A 20051-nucleotide genomic window follows, 5' to 3' on the forward strand; every position below is an offset into this window, starting at 1 on the left:
GCTTTTTTCAAGTGCTGAACACCACCCTTAAATGACTGAACACCTTGACCCTCATGTAGGGTCTAGGAGACACATAGTTAATCTGTCTGCCTTGGGTGTGTTTTCTAGATAACTTCCAAGCTCTCACAGGTGTATTATGTAATGCACTAGTCGCATATTGGCTGGGAGTTGTTTGCAAATGAGATACCTACAACTGGTGTCTTGCTGAATTTAAATATTTTCTCTTGCTGATTGTCATTAAGGTTGTATGTGTTGGTGGCCTGCAGTGAGCCATAACACAAATTAATAGGAAATGGCTCAGCTGCCAAACTGCACAAGCAGCCTGAGGAATAGCAAGAGCTTTCAGTTGAGTGACCTCTACTGACTTGGGGAAAACATTGCTTGCTCCTGGCGTTGTCTTTGGCTTGCAGTGTTGTCAAATCCTTGCCAAGGTTGTTTGGCTTGGTCATTGGGTGACTGGTGTTCTCTTGCCACCCTTATCCAAGTTCACTTATCAAAGTGGAGGAACATTAGCCATAGAATTGTAAAATCAGTTGCAAACTGCTGGAAGTTCAGATTTCTTGACTGAGCTTTTGGTTCTGCTCTGCTAATTTGTTAAGATGTACTTTTGCTTTAGGAAAAAGATTCCCAGAATATATGAATACACATTACACAAGGAAACAATGGCAGGAATAAAACTTTTCCACTAGCAAATGAGCATGTTGGCTAGTCTTGTCATACACATGGGTTTAAATACAAACCAGTTTTAAGTTGCACTAATTCCCTATATATGAACTATAATGAAACTTAAGTGAAAACAAACCCTGCTGCTGTTTGTTTTGTTTGGATATTGGCAAAGCTTGAGGCATGTTTCTTCTTCCTCCTTTCATAACTATTTCAATAAAGTGCAGACAAAATTAACAAAGAATTACTCTGTCCCTGTTTGTAAGTGAAAACAGGCATCTCTGAACTCTCTATTGTTAAGGTATGCACAGTATTTGCATAGTATAGAGTATTTTGTTCCTGCTGTAGAACTTCTTTTTGCAACCTCATTTTGGGTGAGTTTAATGTGGAAAACTGGGTTTAGGTTTTTCTTTAGGAGAAATAATATTCCTTTCTTAAGAAGAATTAAAGTAAGCACAAAAAGGCTTTGAAGATAGTATGAGACATCAGTCTGATTTCTGAAGAACTCCAGAGTTAGAGTGTTTTGTCAGCATCATTCACTTTTTTTTTTTTTTTTTTTTTTTCCTGTCCTATTGCATCCTTACCTGAAGTCACTGTTCTGGCTGAAGGGCAAAAATCAGTCTATGCTACATGCTGACAGAACTGTCAGCCCATCAAACAAAGTATGAAAAAACTTCAAGTGTTGGAAACACTTCCTTTGTTACTTAGCCTGTGGCATGGTGTCTTCATGGTAGTTTTCATTTGCCTTCATATGCTCAATGTCAAGTTGCCTGTCAAGGGCCTGTACTGCTTTCCAGCATGTTCAAAGTGCTGCTTTGCATTGCCAGCACCTCAGATAAGTGTTTCAACTTCTTTCAGAGCTGTGGATTGGCAGTGGAGGTATGTCACTGCTTGAACTTTTTGAGGATGAAGTTCTTAGTTAAATTACCAAATTAATTAAGAGGCCATTGAGCCTCACCTTAATGGTGTATCTTCATATGCATCTCAAGGCAATGGATCATCTCACAAGCTCAAAGATGTTGTGTTTTATACTGAGTCTTGTTTCACTATTTTTGATATATTTTGAATTTCTGGCTTCATCCTTTCTGACTTTTGTCTTACTATTTTACTTCTTTACTCATCTTCATGTCTGTCACCTTATATTTTTATTTCTTTGGAAGTTGCAAGTAAATTTTTTCACAAATGGTTTATTTTCATTATTGTAGCAAGAGGATATAAAACCAAGGTACATTCACTACAAGTTCAGGAGCCTGGTTTTAAACTAGATACTCTCCTGGAATGGTGAAGTTGAGAATCAAGCCCAAAATAATGATTGATTTTAATTTATTATAAACATGGGATTTTTTTTTCCAAGCAGCAATTTTTGGATGAAAAGAACCCGGAATGTCTGAATTGACTGTAGTATTACAGCCATCCAAAACATCCATATTAAAATCCAAACCAACTCAAACGTACTTGTGTTTTAGTGTTTCATTATAAACCCATAACTCAGCCAAGGTTAGCAACCCTCTGAAAACCTGGCCAGAACTGTGAGGGAATCTAAGAATGAGAGAATCTAGGTCAGTTTTTTCCTTGTGGATGGAAACATGTAAAATGTGATGGGTTTATGTGGTTTCAGCTTCTTATCCATGCAAAAAATCAAAGTTGTGTTGAGCTCCAAGTGAGCTGGGCAGCTGAAATGAGTGGCCTGCTTTCTCCATTGTGTCTACATGGTCCTACCCCTTGTCTAAGCTGATTTAGGTTCTACTGCCTTGCATTGGAAACCTGAAGAAAAAGACAATTCTCATCACTTATCTTCTATATGGCACACAAAGACATCTGTGATTGTAGTCTTTTGGGGCGTTATTTCAGATCACAGATAAAATGGGAGAGATAACTAAGGTCAGGTTTTCTAGGAGAGGACAGTGAGTTGACTCTCCCACTGGTTGTGCTGCCTGTTGCAGTATGTGCTCTCCAGGATCACAGGATATGGGAGTGGAATTGTCTTTGAGCCGTAGTGACTGTATAAGCAGAAAGCACCATCCAGGCACATGAGTAAAAGCATTTTCTGTCCCCAGCAAAGCATGCTTGTTTATTCATGTGCCTTGACATGTTTCAGTGGCTCTGAGGAGGAGAGGGAGATTGTGCCCAGTATGTATGCCTGGCTGTGATCTGGGGCAAAAGCTGTTCCTAGCTGAGCCAGTGGAACATTTGATGTCATCAAGCATAAGACTTGTATTTCTTGTAGTCTTCATCTTTAAGTGTTAGGAATGCATTAATGGGTAGGTAAGTTCATCCCCAGAGCGGCTAAACTCTGGTGGTAGAGAACCCCTTTAGTGCTGGTAGCCTGTTTCCTAGTTCAAATGCTAATCAAATCTGAAACAAGCCTAGTGGGAAAAATAAAGGTGGAAAGGGTGCTACCTGCACCTTGGCCCATGCCTGTTTGGTCCTCTCCTGTTTGAATAGGATGACACAGACTTTCCAAATGCACTGGATGCTCCAGTGTGGGTACCCAGCTGTTCTTGTCTCTTCTCTGGCCTCCTAAGGCTTGTGAGCTTTGTCATGTGGCCTTCTGTGCAGATCCTCTGTGGCAACTTCCTAGTGATGATAAATCTTTACTTTTTAAAGGCTTCTATTGTAGCCTCATTGTAGCTGGGAGAACTTAGGAAATTTCACAACAAAAATCATGATTATGAAAGTAGTCTTTCAATGGGATCTGGAGTTAAAAGCATCTGATATCATAAATCACCAGGCTGGTAGACAATGCGAAGTACCAATTATGTCCCGAATTGTTTTGGATACTGTGAACATTATTAGTGATGAAATTCCTCTCTTGCCTCACAAACTCTCAACAGGTTTTTGTCTGTTTCGTGTGCATTAGTGGCTGTTGAGTTTCTCCATTTGGGTTTTTTTGGTACATTTAAAGCAAACTCATCTTCAGTGCTTGTGTCAGTAGTAGTCAATTGCATACTCATAGGACAAAATGAACATATAAATAGAAATGCAGAACATGAACATGAAATGAGATTACAAGGCATCTTGAGAAAGCTGGATTTTTTTAACCAGCTGGATATAAATGCACTTCATAATAAGAGTGGTGGGGTTTTTTATTCGTCTCACAAATGTAGCGGGGGAGGTGGAATGTGGGAAAAGCAAAGTGGAAGAAATGAAGGGTCACTGAAACAAAGGCTGGTATTTCTGATTTGGTTCTCTGTTTTATGAGCTCCTAAGTAAATGTAGGAATGGACAGAACAAATCTTTGTTTATGTATGCAAATTATGAAGAGAAGAATATGCTATATCTTTGAGCTTTGTTTGAGTATTGTTTTCAACTTAAAGCAGCTGTCCACGGAATTAAATTATTTTTAGTGAGGATTAAAATTATTTTAATAAGGCCTAATTAGGAATGATTTCTAAGGCAAAATACAAAAAAAAAAAAAAAGGGGTGGCAAAGAGGCTAAAAACTCAAATACTTCTGACCTTACCTGCAGAAAAAGGAACAGATCTGATTTTCATTCAGACTCTTCAATTAATTTTATTTTAATTTCTTCCAGCATATTGCTATTTTATAGAGGTAGATCCTGGATCTACAGCTTGTAGTGGGTCTCCAGGTTACACAGGGTGCGAAGGTATGGAGAGAGTGGACTGTAAAGTTTTTTGAGGTGTCCCAGCCTGCCTTTTAGAGAGGCCCTCTGCTCTTTATGGAATTCAAAAGGCAGAATTTCCTGCTTGGGCCTGCCTGCCTGGTCATGCCCAGACAAGCGCACACAGTTTTTGTATGGCAGGGGCTGAGTAAAAGCACTTTACTCCATGCCAGGTACTCGGTGTTGCACAGGGCAGGGGTAGTTCTTGTGTGCACAGGTCCTGGGAGTCAATGAAAGAGGCCACGAGGGCTCAGAGTGGGGTAATCCAAACCACTGGTACCAGTGCTGGAGGCTGTGAGTGGGATGGTGCTGTGAAGTGACTGAAACGTCCCATTAGATGCTGTCTGGATCATTGTGTTATACATCATAGACATTCTTTTCATCCTCAAATTCATGTACGAATATGTGAATGTCAATTCATCAATGAAGAAATTGAAGCTTCCCATTTACACTCTAGCTAGTGCTCATAATTTCCCTGAAGTGCATACAAAGTATCTCACTGGGACCTTTAGAATGTGTTTTTTTTTAACTCTTTTTTTAAAGACCGTCTTGGTTCGGCGGTGGGGGGGGGGAAGGTGTGGTGTTGACATTCAAGTACTATTGACTCCCTCTTGTGGCTGACTAAAAAAAAAAAAAAGGTAAAAACTACATCAGTGATGGTTCTAGTAACGGGGGGTAATTTTACTGTCGTTGTTTAAATGCCTGTTGGACACATTTTTCCCTTGTATCTAAACCCTAAATGCTTCCCTTGGATGTCCTTTAAATATTTAACATGGAGAGGGGAAGCAGAATATGTAACATGTAAATGGTCATAGGTGATCATTTGTGTTTAGGCAGGTTTCAGTGCAGGAAACTAGTCTTCTGGGGAATGCTGGCTCTTAGCAAGCAAATAGTTCTTACCCCTGCTTCATCATCAAATTATTTCTGCATTTCAGTGTTTTCACATTTACCAAACGTAAATATCTCTGTGTGTGTGCACATACAGAGTTATAGAAGGTAGCTGCTTGCATTTCTGATAATTTTTTAGGTACATCACCAAAATTTTCACTTCCGCGCTCACTGAACTGCAATAGAAAGTACGACTGCATGGTCAGTGATTAGAATATTTCCTTCAGATTTTTCTAATTAAATAGAAGCTTCACCTCTGGTTCAGTGGCCAGTACCTACTTTCTTTGCTTTCTTGCTCACACTTTTTACTATCCAAATATTAGCATTTCAGGTGTTACATAATACTCTATTGCAGAATTGAGCCTGTAGGTACCACTCTGCGCATTAGGCTAACAATAACTTTATTTTTCCCATATATCCCCCATTTTCATTAACTTCAGTTAATACTAAATTGGAGGCAAAGGTCTATGAGATTGCTGTGCATTTATGATGTATCTTTGCTTGTTTGGTTTTTTTTTCCTTTCTATGTTATTATTGCTAAAGTAGATTTTCTAATTTAGAGTATCCAGCTATCTGATCTCTGTTGCTAAAGGCTTAATTTTTCCAAGTGCCTTAGTGGCCTGGCATGGCTTTTATTTCCATCACAGCAACATGGGAATCTGTGCTCTTGCTAGCACATGTTCCCCAGCCTGTGCCAAGGCACTTCTTCACATGTCATTAAACTACATCATCAGATGTTTAATGGCTAGATTACACTGCCTTTGTTCTTAAAATAAAGGATTAAACCCTCTTTGTTCATCTGGTTTCAGAAACAGTTGTACCCAAGACTACAAAAAGTTGTTAAATGAAAAGCTGTGCTGGTTGTTACAAGGCTTTTAACTTTTTTTTCTGGATGCCATTTAAAATGTATTTAACATTAAGTATGAAAAGAACAGGATTTTTCCTGTTGTCTTCAGGTCTTGCTTAAAATACAGTAGACAAAAATATTTAATAGAGCTCTTAACTGGAGTCACTGCATTTAGCATGGTTTAACTGCAGGCTTGATCATGGAAATATTGAAAACATGGAAATCTTGATCCTCATCCATCAAAGATCTGATGATGAACAGACATGCAAATCTTTCTTACGGCTGCTCATTATTTCAGTTTTAGTCTGGAGACTTCCTGCTGAAGTTCCTTTGTTTCGTTCCATCAGAGCATCCTTTCTATGCAGCACTGCCCACATGCAGGTAGATGGTTACATTTGATCCTGCTGGTGACTGCTACTCATCAGGCTGGTTCTGAAATTTGTTTGAAACACCTGGTCTCCTAAAACACATCCAAAACTGGTGGAAGCCACAGAGGTGAGGGGAGCTTGGAGTAGACATTTATTCCTCTTACATAGTTGGCTATACTGCTGCACTGCACCAAATGCACCATTCTACCACATGGCCTGGACAGCCCCTGGGTCAAGTCGGTAGTTACCAACATCAAAAAGTGCATATCAGCAGCAGGGCACAAAAATATAGCTCTTACTTTCATCATTTTTTTTTGCAACTCATTAATAGCACCAAGGAAAGAATATCACCTCACTTGCTTTAACACTTTGAGTTGTGCTTCCTTGCCAGCTTAATTAGGGATCCAGATGAAAATCTTCCATCTCGTGCCAGCTTACCAGAGTCCACCTGGAGCAGAACCCCAGGTCTGTTGATTGACTGACTTCAGCAACTTTCTGACTCTCCAGGGGCTGTAGGAGACAACTGCTTAATGATTTTTAAGGATTTTGGGTGTGCCTTTGTGTGCAAAAGGCCCAGTTGCTTCTCCCCCAGAACCCCCAGTCAGGCATATTTGCGCTGCTGATAAAGCCCAGATGTGTGGTGTGAGTGTGAGCAGCGCACTGAGGTGAGCAGCGCTGCTGCTGCTGCTTCTTCCTCTTCTTTGTCCTCTGCTTCTGCTGCTGCTTCTGCTGCTGCTTCTTCAACTCTGAGGCCTCCTTATCCTGCCCGGGAGCAAACCACGTGTTCCTCTAAAGTGCTGCTCCCACTGGTACACCCCTTCTCTGTTGGAGAATGCTGCTCCCTTTGAACCAAGGGGCAGAACTAAGTGTTGATGCTTCCACACATCTCACTTTAATTTGGGAAGCAAATGTAAATAAGTTTCCAACCACTGGAATTTTTTTTTTTAACAATACTTGCAACGCACAAAATTGGGTTTCTTCTGGAAAATCTATATGGCTTTTGTTGCTCTATGCTCTAACACATTATCAAAATTAGAAAATATAAAAATTTTTTTTCAGACCGCTATATTTAGAGAATATTTTTTACATCTTGTTAAAATACAAAAAAAAGCTGAAGTTTAAACTTGCAAAAACTTGTCTTTCTTTTACTGCATATTTCTTAGAGACATGGAGTTTCTGTATTTTACAGTATTTTAAAAGACAGTGGGATAAAAAAAATTAGCCCATTATCTGTAAAGGCTAGGTGTTATGCCTGACTTCTAGGGCAAATCTAGATATACATATATATGAGTTAAATTCTGATTCATTCAGGCTTTAGATAGTGTAATGCTAGGCAAGCCATTTAAATGCCAAGCCAAGTTATAAAGTGGGCTTTGTCATATCTGGGATTAGAATAAATGTTTCTGGCTTTTTGCTGATTATTCCATCAAAGTAGATTTTGGCGCTTTTGACCTTGGTCAGTAATTTCCTTAAGGTAGCAGTCTCCTGGGCAGTAATAGTGAAACATGCATTGTTCTTGTCATATTTTTGAGTTTGGTGGCACAATTTTTTTTTTCCATACTGTCTCACACTTTGGCATAATGTAAGTTCTGTGGTACAGGAACAGGCCTAGGCTTTAACAGCATGTATATTTTTATATTATGAGCTGCAGTGTCTTAATTTCATGGATCGGGCTGTGTGGTTTTTCCTTTTTCTTGCTTCTTTGTAAAACTCTTACATCATTCTGAAAGTAGTCAATTAAAGACCCTCCCTCCCTTTTGCAAACAGGCTTGCGCTGTACAGATCTGTTTGATACAGAACACAGCTTTTGGAGCTATTAGAGACATAATCAGCAGGGATATGTTTCCCCCAGATCTTTCCTGAGCAGAAAGTTGCCAGATTATTTCATGGTCCTTTTTTTTTTTTTTTTTTTTTTTTTTTTTTGAAAGTTTGTATTCTTCAGTCTGTCCCCTGGATTCTGAATAGGTGAAGTAATTTCCACATGCAGACAGTTCATGCCTCTATATACACAAGCCTGCTTTTCCATTCTGGATTCCTACAAGTAAATTAACAAGTGGAACTATAAGCCAGTGACTAGCCAGCAGTATGCTCAGCCTCTCTAGTCTCTTCCAGACTCCTCCTTTGCTCAGTCAGTGGTGTTGGGTTGTGCTCCACGTTATGCTGGCAGGGAGCTGGCTTCACATGGCTCCTTCTGGCTTTGCACGGCATGAGCAGAGTCTCCTTTTAGTTCATACCGCTGTGTGTGCCTTCAAACACAGCCCAGCCTCGCTGAGTGGTGCTGTCCTTTCTTGTGCTTGAGCAAAGCTCCCCAGAGTGGAAAGGGGTGCCAAGCTGGGTGTTTTCCCCAGGTGTTGGGAAGAATGGAGGTAGCAGCTGCAGCCTATCAGGGAACGTGCATAGTGCAAAGTATTTTCACTTTTCTTCCTCGTACTCATTTCTGTCATTAATTAGATTTCAAAATTTTCATTGGGTCAGTTTGATATCTTGGGTACTGTAAATAATATATTTGTTGCTGTAAAGAAAGTCCCATAGATATTAGTTTTATATAAGAAATATGTTTTCTATAATATTTAATATGTTTATTATATATAATTTTATTGTGTATTATATATTATAAATATCATTTATAATCAAGCTACATGCTTGATTAAAAAGCCAGCAAAACCTTATGCAATCTAGATTTAAAGGTGAACTAGTTCAAGAACTAGGAGGTAGTTAGGTATTTGTCTATTCCGTTTCAGTGACTTTTGTGATAATGATTAATGAAACCTGTTTTACAGTCATGTAATAACATGTTTATGTGTTCAGTAATTTAACAATATAAATACATATAAATAAATATAATAAAAATCAGCTCTCCAGGCTGTTGGTGTCTCCTCTGGGTTTTGCCAGGATATTCTGTTAAGATCTGACATGAGACTGATGAGACACCGTATGCCAACAGCTTCCTTTCAGCAGTCACCAGCTGGAGGGGCTGGAGTTGGTGCATTTGCTCAGGGGTTTGTGCTGTGGCAGGGACAGCAGGCTGCCCCTCAGGAGCTGCTTCCTCACAGCCCCCCAGTCCCTAGGGAACCTTTTTTAGCAGTGGTGTGATTCCCTTCCCTGCCAGAGGCTGCGGTCAGCTGGCTCCTGTGCCTCACACGTAGTGACATCTCAGGCCACGGAGGAAGGAGGCCCATTGCCAGGCTGTGGTGTGGTCAAAGGAGGACAATCCAGAAGAGCAGGCTCCTTTTTTGTGTGTGAATCATGGCACTGGGTTAGTGCTGGGTGTGTGAGCAGCCACAGCTCTTCAGATACTCCAGAATGGCAACTTTGTGCTCACAGAGGGGAAGGCAGAGCTCTGCACAATGAGATGAGAGGATGCATATTGGCTGAAGAGCATTTGGTGTATTCTTCACTGGGTAAAATCTGGCTGGATGGCCGAGCTCAGAGAGTTGGGGTCAATGGAATTATATCCAGTTGGTGGTGGGTCACTAAAGGTGTTCCCCACTTCTGGAGCTGGTCCTGTCTAATATCCTTATCCATGATCTGGACAAGGATATTGAGTTGCACCTTCAGTAAATTCACAGACAGCACCAAGTTGAATCGGAGTGTTGATCTGCTGGAGAGCAGGAGGGCCCTGCAGAGATCTGAACAGGCTGGAGTGATGGGCTGAGGCCAGTGGATGAGGTTAAACAAGGTGAAATGCTGGTTTCTGTCACAGCAACTACAGGCTGGGAGAAGAGTGGCTGGAAAGTAGCCCAGTGGAATAGGACCTGGGGGTGCTGGTTGAGAGCAGCTGAACATGATCCAGATGTGCCCACGTGGCCAAGAAGGCCAGTGGCATCCTGGCCTGTATCAGCAGTAGTGTGGTCCAGCAGGACCAGGACAGTGATTGTCCATCTGCACTTGGCACTGGTGAGGCCACACCTCAAATCCTGTGTTCAGTTCTGGGCTCACTACAAGAGCATTGAGGTGCTGAAGCCTGTCCAGAGAAGGGCAACAGAGCTGATGAAGGGTCTGGAACCCAAAAGTCCTATGAGGAGCATCTGAAGGTAGTAGGGTTGTTGTGTCTGCAGAACAGGAAGCTCTCAGGGGAGGCATCATTGCCCTCTACAAGTACCTTAATAGACATTGTGGTGAGGTGGGGGTCAGCCTCTTCTCCCAGGCACCTAAGTAGTAAGACAAGGGGAAATGGTCTCAGACTGTGCCAGGGGAGGTTTAGATTGAAATGTTCTGAAAAATTTCTTCACTGGAAGTGTGTTAAGCAGTGGAACAGGCTGCCCAGGAAGTCATGATTTCACCATCCCTAAAAGTGTTCAAAAAACAGACAGACATTGAATTCCATGATACGGTTTAGTGGACATGGTGGTATCAGGTCAGAGATTGGACTTCTGATGATCTTGGAGACTTTCTCCAACCTAAATGATTCTAGGACTCTCTGAACTGTGTTGGAAATGTTTTGGTTCCTGCAACCAAATGCTCCAAGTATTACTGAACTATAATGCAAATTAAATAGCACTCATTCATTTTTTTTTTAGAAGCTAGCAAATTAAAGGATTCAATGGGAGATGCCCTCCTTGTATGCTAGCTCTTGCATTTGGCAGTTGAATAATATGGTAATATATTTCTTTCTTTTCCCCTCTCTGTGATTCTTCTTTCATTCTTTCACTCAGGGACATTGTTAAGTGGTTGCAAAGATCGTGGCAGAATAATTTTTCTTAAAAAGTTGAAACGAAATATCAGTGTATTGTTAATTACTTCCAGACCTAACTGGTAGTGATTCTAAAAGAAGAATAAACTCTTTGAAGAGGTTGCAAAATATCTTTTAAGTTTCTATGAATTTAGTAATTTCTCACTGCAGAAGGGTCTGTAATGAGTGTGTATTACCTTTTGCATGAACAGGAAACACAGACCTTTACTTCCTTATGTAACAGCATGCTGTTTTTAGAACTCTCAAAATCAGCTAAAAGAAATGTGTACAGGCAATCAATCTCGTAAGTTGTTCCAGAGCTTCACTGGATTTTATGGGGTTTTTTAATAAAAATATTTTTTTTCCAATAAGAATGTCTACTGCAATTTCCAAATGTTATATATAATTATATGTTTTATATCCAAAGTTGAGTGGTCCTCTATCAAACCTGTCTTTTCCTACTGGCACTTAAAAATGGTTATCCTGTAAGATAAATATCCTCAGCTGCTTGAATTTCCTAGTCAGATGAAATATGTTTTAATCATTCTTGTGGCTCTTATTGATCTCTCTCCAGTTTTTCCATGCAATTTGTGTTGTGCATTGCAGAACAGAGTGGTATGCTAGCTGAGCTTATGTTAATGCCAATAGAGACAGTGTTTTCTTCCTGCCTGCTATTTCCTTATCTGCATACCAAACCACAGTTCTGTTGTGGTTATTCATGGAAGATGATAATATTGGACTTTATACTTTTGCCCCCACAAAGCAGGGATAAAAATCTAATACCTTTGCAATTGCCTTCTGGTTGAACAGTAGATCCCCTGAATCTGTGTACGCAAAAGATGCTTGTCTTGTATGTGTCATGTAAAGATATTTGTAGGGCGTTCTTACTGGATTTTATTCCATGGGCATTCCAAGAAGGGTGTTGCAATATATGAGACGTAATGTATCTTGAATCCTTGTGAGGCCACTTCCAGCACCTGCTACCTTGTATGATGACAGAGACAGGAAACTTTCAGAACTAAAATCAGTGGGTTTTCCTACATATCAGAGAGTATGTTGGTAAATGATGTTTTCATATCCCATGGGAAGGCAAATGCAGGCAGCACTTAATTTCATTTACACCTTTTAGAAACATTTTTGGTCTTGGCCAGCTGGAACAGAGAGTTGCACTCACTTGCATCTGCACTGCACAGTCTCTAGGACAGAGGTGAGCAAAGATCAGGTCACAGGTTCCTGAGCTGGATCAGTGGCAGCACCTCAGCTTTATCTCACTTGGACCTTGAAGGACTTGCAGCACCTGAGATATGGGTTACATGAACTTTGCCAAGTGGGAACTGCCTCACTTGCTGTGTCAGTACAATTCTCTCTCTTCTGGTGTATGTGGATACTACCTCAGTGCATAGGCATCTAAAAATATAGAAATTCTGAACTTAATTTGTAACAAGTGAAACAGACACTTGGAGCACAATAGAACAAGGAAATAGATAAATGAGAGAGAATTGGCAGAATACATCAGTTTTTCTTTCCTTAAACCACCAAATAGTTTTTTAAAAAGGTTATGTGAAACTAAGCAACGACATAATACATTTTTTAAAAATAAAAATAAACCCCATATTTATTGCATTTTTTGGATAAGCTGTACTTCCCAACAGGATTTAAAATCTTTTTTACCACTGACTTATATGACAGTTCAGTCACAGTTTGGCCATGGTCTGATCAGTAGGGTTGGCCAAGAGCACCACCAGCCTGGAGGACACTGATGACATTTGATGCCTTAATAAACAGTCTGGGATCTGAAAGGAAGTACGATTGAGAAATTTTTTATGTCAATACATCTGTGGGAAATAACCCACATTGCTTAAAGACCCTGTGCAAGATGAATCATAGCATTGCTTAAGTAAATTACATGGAGCTGAGGAGGGCCTGCCTGGCAGCATTAAGTAGTCAGGGATGGAAAACAATTAGAAGTGACTGGCAGCAGATGGAGGTGAGGCTGCTGCTGCTGGCTTGGAGGGCAACACTGAGCAGTGTCTTTCTGATGCAGCCTTGCAACGCACTTTTCCATGGGCAGTGTGCTCGAAGTTTCACAGGAGGGATTTGTGAGGAGAGGTAATTTATTTTTTGGAGCAAATAATAATAATAATAATAATAATAATAATAATAATAATAATAATAATAATAATAATAATAATGAGTGGGAGGAATATATGTTTCTGGATGCACAAGCTGTTCCGTAGATCCAAAATAGCCTGTAGCAGTCTTAACAGTTCATTAACAGTTTAACAACTGTTTGGAATGTAGATAGAGCTTGTTGGTCCAGCCACCTGACAGCAGTAGTGATGGGTGACTATAAAGTAGGAGGAGAAGTGGACAAATACAGATCTGTATGTAAAACAGCATGACCTGAAACTTATACTGCCTGTGGGTTGTGGAGAGGCTGTCTGGAAGAGGGAGGAGAGATTGGAAATACCTTAAGGTCATTATTCCTGTTGAGTCTGTAATATTTCTTTACTTTTTGTTTTGGTGTCCAGTGGAACATATAGGAATTTTTGTTTCCAGCTTCTCTCCGGACTGAGCAATCACTGAGTTGTTTGGTTTTTTTTCTCCTCTGGTAACTGGATATTTTTGGCCTTTATCAACTGTGTGTTCATTCAGGCATCTGCTGGCTGAGGTTTCTTACCCCAGTTTCCCAGAGGGCATTTTGCCCATCAGATTACATGTATTGCTTGTTGGGACGTGCAAGCCTCTGCTTCTGTCATGTTTCTGATTGTTGCAAGTGGGATTTACCATCCTGGTTGTGAAAGTGTGTCAGAAAAAATGTTAGCCCAAGAGGTGTTTAGTTCCTTTTTGACACGTAGAATTTAAAAGCATTAATACATTTCTGATGTTGTATGAATTTAGCAAACCAAAGCAAACTTGATTCAAAGTGTTGTTAGAGATGGGGAAAGCTTTGAGGCCAGGATGGTTTGTTGTAGTTGGACTTAGCTGAAGTGAACTCGTGGTACATCACTACTTTGCCAGTCAGGAGTCAAATGTCCAATCTGCTTCTGCTTGGCCACCACCTCCTTCGGGTTGTGCAGGGACTGTGCCAGCACTTTGAACAGCAAGCTTGAGCAGCAAACCATTTTTTAGCAATGCAGTGCTACATAGTTGCTTTTCTGTCGACTTCTGTGGAACAGGAAGGTAAAATATCACTCTGTGATAAATAAGTAAGCTGGGTGCTTTGGTTTGTGAAGGACCATTTCATGTACCCCTTAGCAGTGATCAAGCATGTGACTTACCTCTCATTAAGAACGGGAACGAATCTGGCCCAGGTGGGTTGTGCCTTGCACCATACAGGTAGAAGACTGATTGAGCACTTGAATGACAGGGTTGTAGCCCCCATTTTTGCACACAAGAAGTTCAGTTGTTCGATGGACTTGAGGGTGGCACATACACTTTTTGCTTTCTTCTTTTTGACCTGATGGTGCTGTACCTGAAGTTAGTTGGTCCTATTGACCAAGAGAAGGACAATGGATGCAACAGAGCCTTCTTTACAGTATCAAACATGCAGAACTGTTTGGAACAGGTGCTGCAATATTCTGCAGCATCATTAAGAAAGGCGGGTGAGATGACCTCTCAGTAGCAGGACAAAATGTGACTTCATGTTTTGAAGCCCTACTCAGAGTTGAAAGAGTTGGTGTTAAGATATAGTTTGGTACATCCTGTGCCTTGCGGGGTGGGAGCCTTCAGGTCTAGTTTCCCAGGATTCCCAATATTGTGCCCCATTTTCTCATTTCATTGACCTAGGCATTTGTTAATCCTTGATCCTTGGGGTAAGTTTTATATGCCTGGTTTCATTTACAGCATTAAATAAATGTGTCTGTGTTATCTGCTTATGTATCCAATCCAAAAAGTTCATACAATGGACTGCTTTATAGGACAGTAAAGATTATTTGGAAATAATGTGAAGCTTCATTCTGGAACCCATTCAACAGTGTAGAACATGTGCTTGCTAAATAAGACTGGATTTAAGCATTTTGTGCTAAGCTTTTTATGTACATTTTCTCTTTTAATTCTCAGAAGCAATTGGGATTTTATATACCAAGTTCCAAGAAACAGAATTTAAAGATTGAGTGTAGCTTGAATTCTGTTGTAAACCATGTTATTTTCTTTGCAGTCACATTTAACATGGGATCATAGTTTACACTAAAATGAGAAGGAGGCAAGAGGGGAAAAGACTTTATTAAGATTAAGAAAAAGATGGCAGAAATTATTCCTTCTAACAGTCATCTAAACTCACTAAACAATTGAATTTTTCTGTGAATAGCGAGGAGTCTGGAGTAGATACATGGCAACAAAATGACTACTTAGGTATTTCTCCCTGTGGATAGTTTGCAGTGGTTCTACACTATTCATTTAAAAGACATTTGCTGGGGAACAAAAATATGTTATTTCATATATCTAACAAGCCCGCAGAGGCTGAGAGTGGTTCTAAACGTATACCTTCAACTCTTTCCCAGTGTCTGCGTGTTCTGTTTTTGAAAGCAGAGGTTAAGCACTGGAAATCCTTTGCCAGATGTCTGTAAGTAGCCTCATGTTAACAGTTGCATTGTCATAAGTTGGCTTTCCAAAGGTCTCTTTGGGTACTTGATTTGTATCTTGTGCCCTTTCTTATTCTTCTTTCATATATCCCAACTGCAACATGCCTCACTGCAACATGCCTCACTAGTGAGGAAGGCACAGTGGCTGTCATAGCTTGCTTGAGCTTGTGAGAGCAGTTACAGATCGCATTTTTCTTTCTGCATCTTTCAGCAAACCTTGGGTTTCATTGTGATTCATGGCAGAAAACTATGACATTATGCAGAGCATTACATCTATTGGCACTTCAAAGGGCTGCTTTTGGCCTCTTAAAATTGGCTTCATTTTGGCTGCTGCACAGCGCATCCCACCTGGGGTTCCTTGATCCATTTCTTCTGGCATGCAAGAGAAGAGACTGTGGTGCTGCCTTCTTCAGGCGTGAGCAGGGCCACGCTGCAGAGGGGCCGGGCGCAGCTGTGCGAGCCCTGCAGTGCTGTGACACGATGGGGTGCTCCAACAACTGCAGCATTCCAGCAATCCAGGGAAAGATGTGGTTACGTGCGGAGTCAAATCAGCCCAGCTGACCGGGTGGAACCTCCTGCATCTGGCTGGGCACTGAAGGAAATACATCTTGTAAATCTGTCCTGTGGTGTGACAGGTTTGTGGCATCCAGAAGAGCAGAAACAAGTTGTCCTTGAAGTAATTAATTGTTCTGCAAATAGCGAGAAATCCCCTGGAACATTTCACTGTCCCTTGGAGCTGAATCCTACAGAGTTGCTTTCCCTGAGTGTAATTTCTTTCTGTTCCTTAATGCTCCTGTTTCTGGAGAGCCTTTCTGTCCCCATGTGTGCCAAAGCAATGCTGTTGTAGTTCCTTAAACTTGTCATATAATTTCCCTAATCTTAAAAGAATGCAGAAACCTGCAAGCCTGTCAAGTTATTTGAAGCACTGGAAATGTATGTCTGAGTCATTCAGAAACTCAGGTAATGGAGTGGAGGAATTTAATGTTTTTCTTTCCAGAGGATGTGCAAGGAGTTAGTTTGTGCCTATGCATGATGCAGTATACTTTGGAGATAAGCCAAATAATACAATACTTTGTGCACAAGTTTTGTCTGCTTTTAGGACTGTTTGGCTTTTCGAGGAGGAGAATGCAATTTCTTTGCATTTATTCTCTTTATAGATACAAAATTCATTATAGTAATTAAAAATTTTCAATAGTTGTTGTGCTTGGGTGAAATGTACATGAGAGGTTAATTTTATGACATTACAAGAATGTACATATTTTATTGCCATCATGCATCTTTGTGCATAAATTAGATTTTCCATAGGGTAGGTACAGAGTTTAGGGTAGGCTCATGGGTGCAGCTACAGCAATGTCAGTCTGTAAGACTCTTTTTCAACACTTTTAGAACAAGTAGTGAGACGAAAGTGCAGAAGATTCAGTAACAAAATTATGTTTCCTGTGAATTTCTTGTCCACCGTTATTTAATGACTATCTATAGAACTGTGAGGATTAACCTTGCATATAAATGACAGCTTTTACTTCCCTTCCAATATTTATGTATTTTGGCGAAATCTTACCCATACAGAACTGGAGCACCTCTTCTGTCTTGTGCTGTATACGTAGTGCTCATGATCAGCCTTGGACCCTACAGGGGCGGGGTTGCAGGTTTTCCAGCAAAGTTGTCTTCAGACTGCACTTGTGGACCATAAGTTGCTGTTCTTCATTATACTCCTCAGCCACACAAAGTTGCAGTTGAAAGTCAAGGTTTATTTTTTTCTCACACTTTGGTGTAAATGTTACAATGTCAGAGCAGATCATGGATGCACTGTCATTCTCTTCCTTGTGCCCCACTGCAGAAGCTGAAAGCAACTGTTTGTGGCAAGTCTGGGTGTAATCACTCAAACTGAGCATGCAGAACTGGAGGCTCCCAGAAACCTGAGAGCTTCCACTAAGTGTGGAAAGCTTGGCTCCACACAGAATTTCCAAATGGGCAAAAGCTCTTCCATGTGTTCTTAGGAAAGAGATGTAAATAGCATCCTGAAAAAGTTAATGATGCGCTAGCCTACCATATAAAGTCTGTGGAGTTGCCTTTAAATATGCTAAAGACATTATGGCTTGAGAAAGAAATTAGTGTCTTGCAAATTATATGTTTGCATGTAAAGAACAATAGTGTCTTAAAACAGAAAGTGTACTTAAGGGACAAGCCAGGCTGTGCATATTTGTGTGCTGCAAATGCTGTGATGAGGGCAGGGAGGAAAATGCCTCAGAGCATTTCTGGAAATTTCAATGGAAGTACTAGGAATAAGTGCTGAGGGTGATAGTGTGTAGGAGAACAGTGTAGAGCATTATGGAGACTTAAAACAAGCAAAGAAATATAAAGATCTATGATAAGCTCATATCACAGTTGTTTTCTTTTTGCCGTAATTGGACGTAATTTGCGCCGTCACCTCAGAGCAGTGAGACTCTGAAGTTGCCACTAACCCAAGTTTTAGAATAGCGTTCTGGACAAATCTTAGCCTTTCATCTCTTACATTCAGATATGGAATCTTGCAGCAATCAAAGAGGAATGTTTTCCTTGGTCAAGAAAAATTTTCCTGGAACTAAGGAGAGTGGAGGCATCAGTCCAGTTTCCAGCAGAATCTGACATTTTCATTGGCATTTTCTATCTTATTTTGGGCATGAAATATTCCAAGAGGCAATTGAACGAACATTAAAAACTGAAAATGAAACACCTGATTTTGGTGCTAGGATCTGATTAAGTTGTAGGTCTTATAATAAAGTTTACTGTTTGAGAGACGCTATTAAAGTTAAAATTGAATTTTCACTGCAAAGTTTATATGATCATGTTTATTAATGTTGCTTTCCCTTGAGTCACTTACATTTTGTTTAAGTAAAATATATAAGAAGTTAAATGCTGGTCTGGCTGGATTAAGGCAGTTATGTGTTAAAGTCCTTTCCTCTCCTCAACTGTGTTTTTATGAAGATGAAACGTTCCTGTATTGGAGCGAAGGCCTAAGTTCAGGAAAACTTCATAGTCATATCAAAATAGAGTGAAAATGGAATAGTTTTGCCACTCTTTAGTACAAGCAATGCTTTCAGAGTGCTCTGCAGTATGAATGTAAATAACAGAATTTGAAGAATTTGCAAGTATAAATATTGAGATCCAGATTAAAACATGTTTATGTTGGCATTGGGTGGCTCTTGTGCAAATATATAAAAATTTTAAAATTTTATTAAATACTTCTATATAATTTTAGATTACCACATAAAGCCTGAGTCTGAATTATTTGAAGATACATCATATAAAGCAAAACAGTGTCTAAATTTTGAGCTGTTGATAAGTTTGTGAGCTTCTCCTTCTAAGTGCCTGGCTTTTGTTCTTTAAAAAAAAAAAATTAGCTCTTCTTAACCTTAACTCTTAATTCTTCTGTATTTTCCATCTTTAATATAGTATGACTTGTTAAACCTTTTGATGCTGACTACTAAAAGTCTAAGCATGCCTCTTTAAAGATGTTATTTTAATAGGAATAGAGCTGACTAGAACTACTCTGTGTCACTATCTCTTACTGCTAAGAGGTACATAGAAAAGTCAAAGAGCTTGCATGGCATTGTCTGGAGTGTTTTGGTTAGATCCAGCTTTTGATTTTGAATCCAGCACTCCAGATCACACACCTTTTGGTTTTGTTTTCCTTCTTTTTTTTGTCTGACAAGGAAAATATTTTCCAGACGGAGAATGTTTTAGGGTGGCATTCTTCCCACTTTTTAATCTTTTTTCATTTTTCATTCATTTAAAACTGGTTCATAATTTGACTCAAGCCATTCCAGAGTTTGTATAGCTGTTAAAAATAATTAACTGCGTAAGGTGGGGAAGCATCTGCTTTTTCCTTCAATAATTTTGTTTCTCCGATCTGTTACGGACTGTTTCCTTCCTGAATGTGCAAAGGTGATGGAGGCTATAAAAAGCCTATTAGAGTGTGAAGAAGGGGGAATATAAAGCAGTAGTACAGATCTCCTTTCAATCTGAGGGATTGCTAAGGTTGGAGAATAACATGTTTCCCTGAATTGTGAATTGGTTAGTCTCTGTGAGCTAGGCCTGGGTTTAGAGAAGAATTAAAATTATAAATGCTGAAAAGAGGACAGGATTTTGCGTGAGGTAGGAGAAACTACTTCAGAAATTGGGGGAGTGTATGAGAGAAGCTTGATGACCTACCTGCTGCACAAAGAAAGAAAAAGAGATGTGTCACTGATAAGACTATAGCAGTAACAATGGCATTCAGCAACTGTAACCCTCTGAAGAAATTAGACAGTGCTGTCTTACTATTCCACAATCCATTCCCAACCAGGAACTAAAGATATGATAAGCATCTCACATATGTATTCTGAAGCAGAGGTCTTAGTGGTGCTATGAAAAGTGAAGGATATTGTGG

General features: G+C 40.0%; 1 protein-coding gene across 4 annotated transcripts in view; it reads left to right on the forward strand.

Annotated features, from left to right (window-relative positions):
- The window catches only part of FBXL7 (F-box and leucine rich repeat protein 7), a 232272-nt gene that overhangs the window by 177728 nt on the left and 34493 nt on the right, over positions 1-20051 (forward strand). The window contains exon 1 of one of the 4 annotated variants that reach the window (XM_066186350.1): positions 13056-13169. The exons of 2 other annotated variants lie outside the window; for them this stretch is intronic. In XM_066186350.1, coding sequence (XP_066042447.1) covers positions 13124-13169 — 46 coding nt within the window. In that variant the 5' untranslated portion in view covers positions 13056-13123. Of the gene's footprint in view, positions 1-13055; positions 13170-15597; positions 15625-20051 lie in introns of those variants that run through there. One more of the 4 variants, XM_066186370.1, reaches the window with a different exon arrangement.

This window comes from Chamaea fasciata, unplaced genomic scaffold (genome assembly GCF_029207755.1).
Source record: "Chamaea fasciata isolate MVZ Bird 193981 ecotype frontalis unplaced genomic scaffold, bChaFas1.0.hap1 SCAF_1, whole genome shotgun sequence".
Classification (NCBI taxonomy): Eukaryota; Metazoa; Chordata; class Aves; order Passeriformes; family Sylviidae; genus Chamaea; species Chamaea fasciata.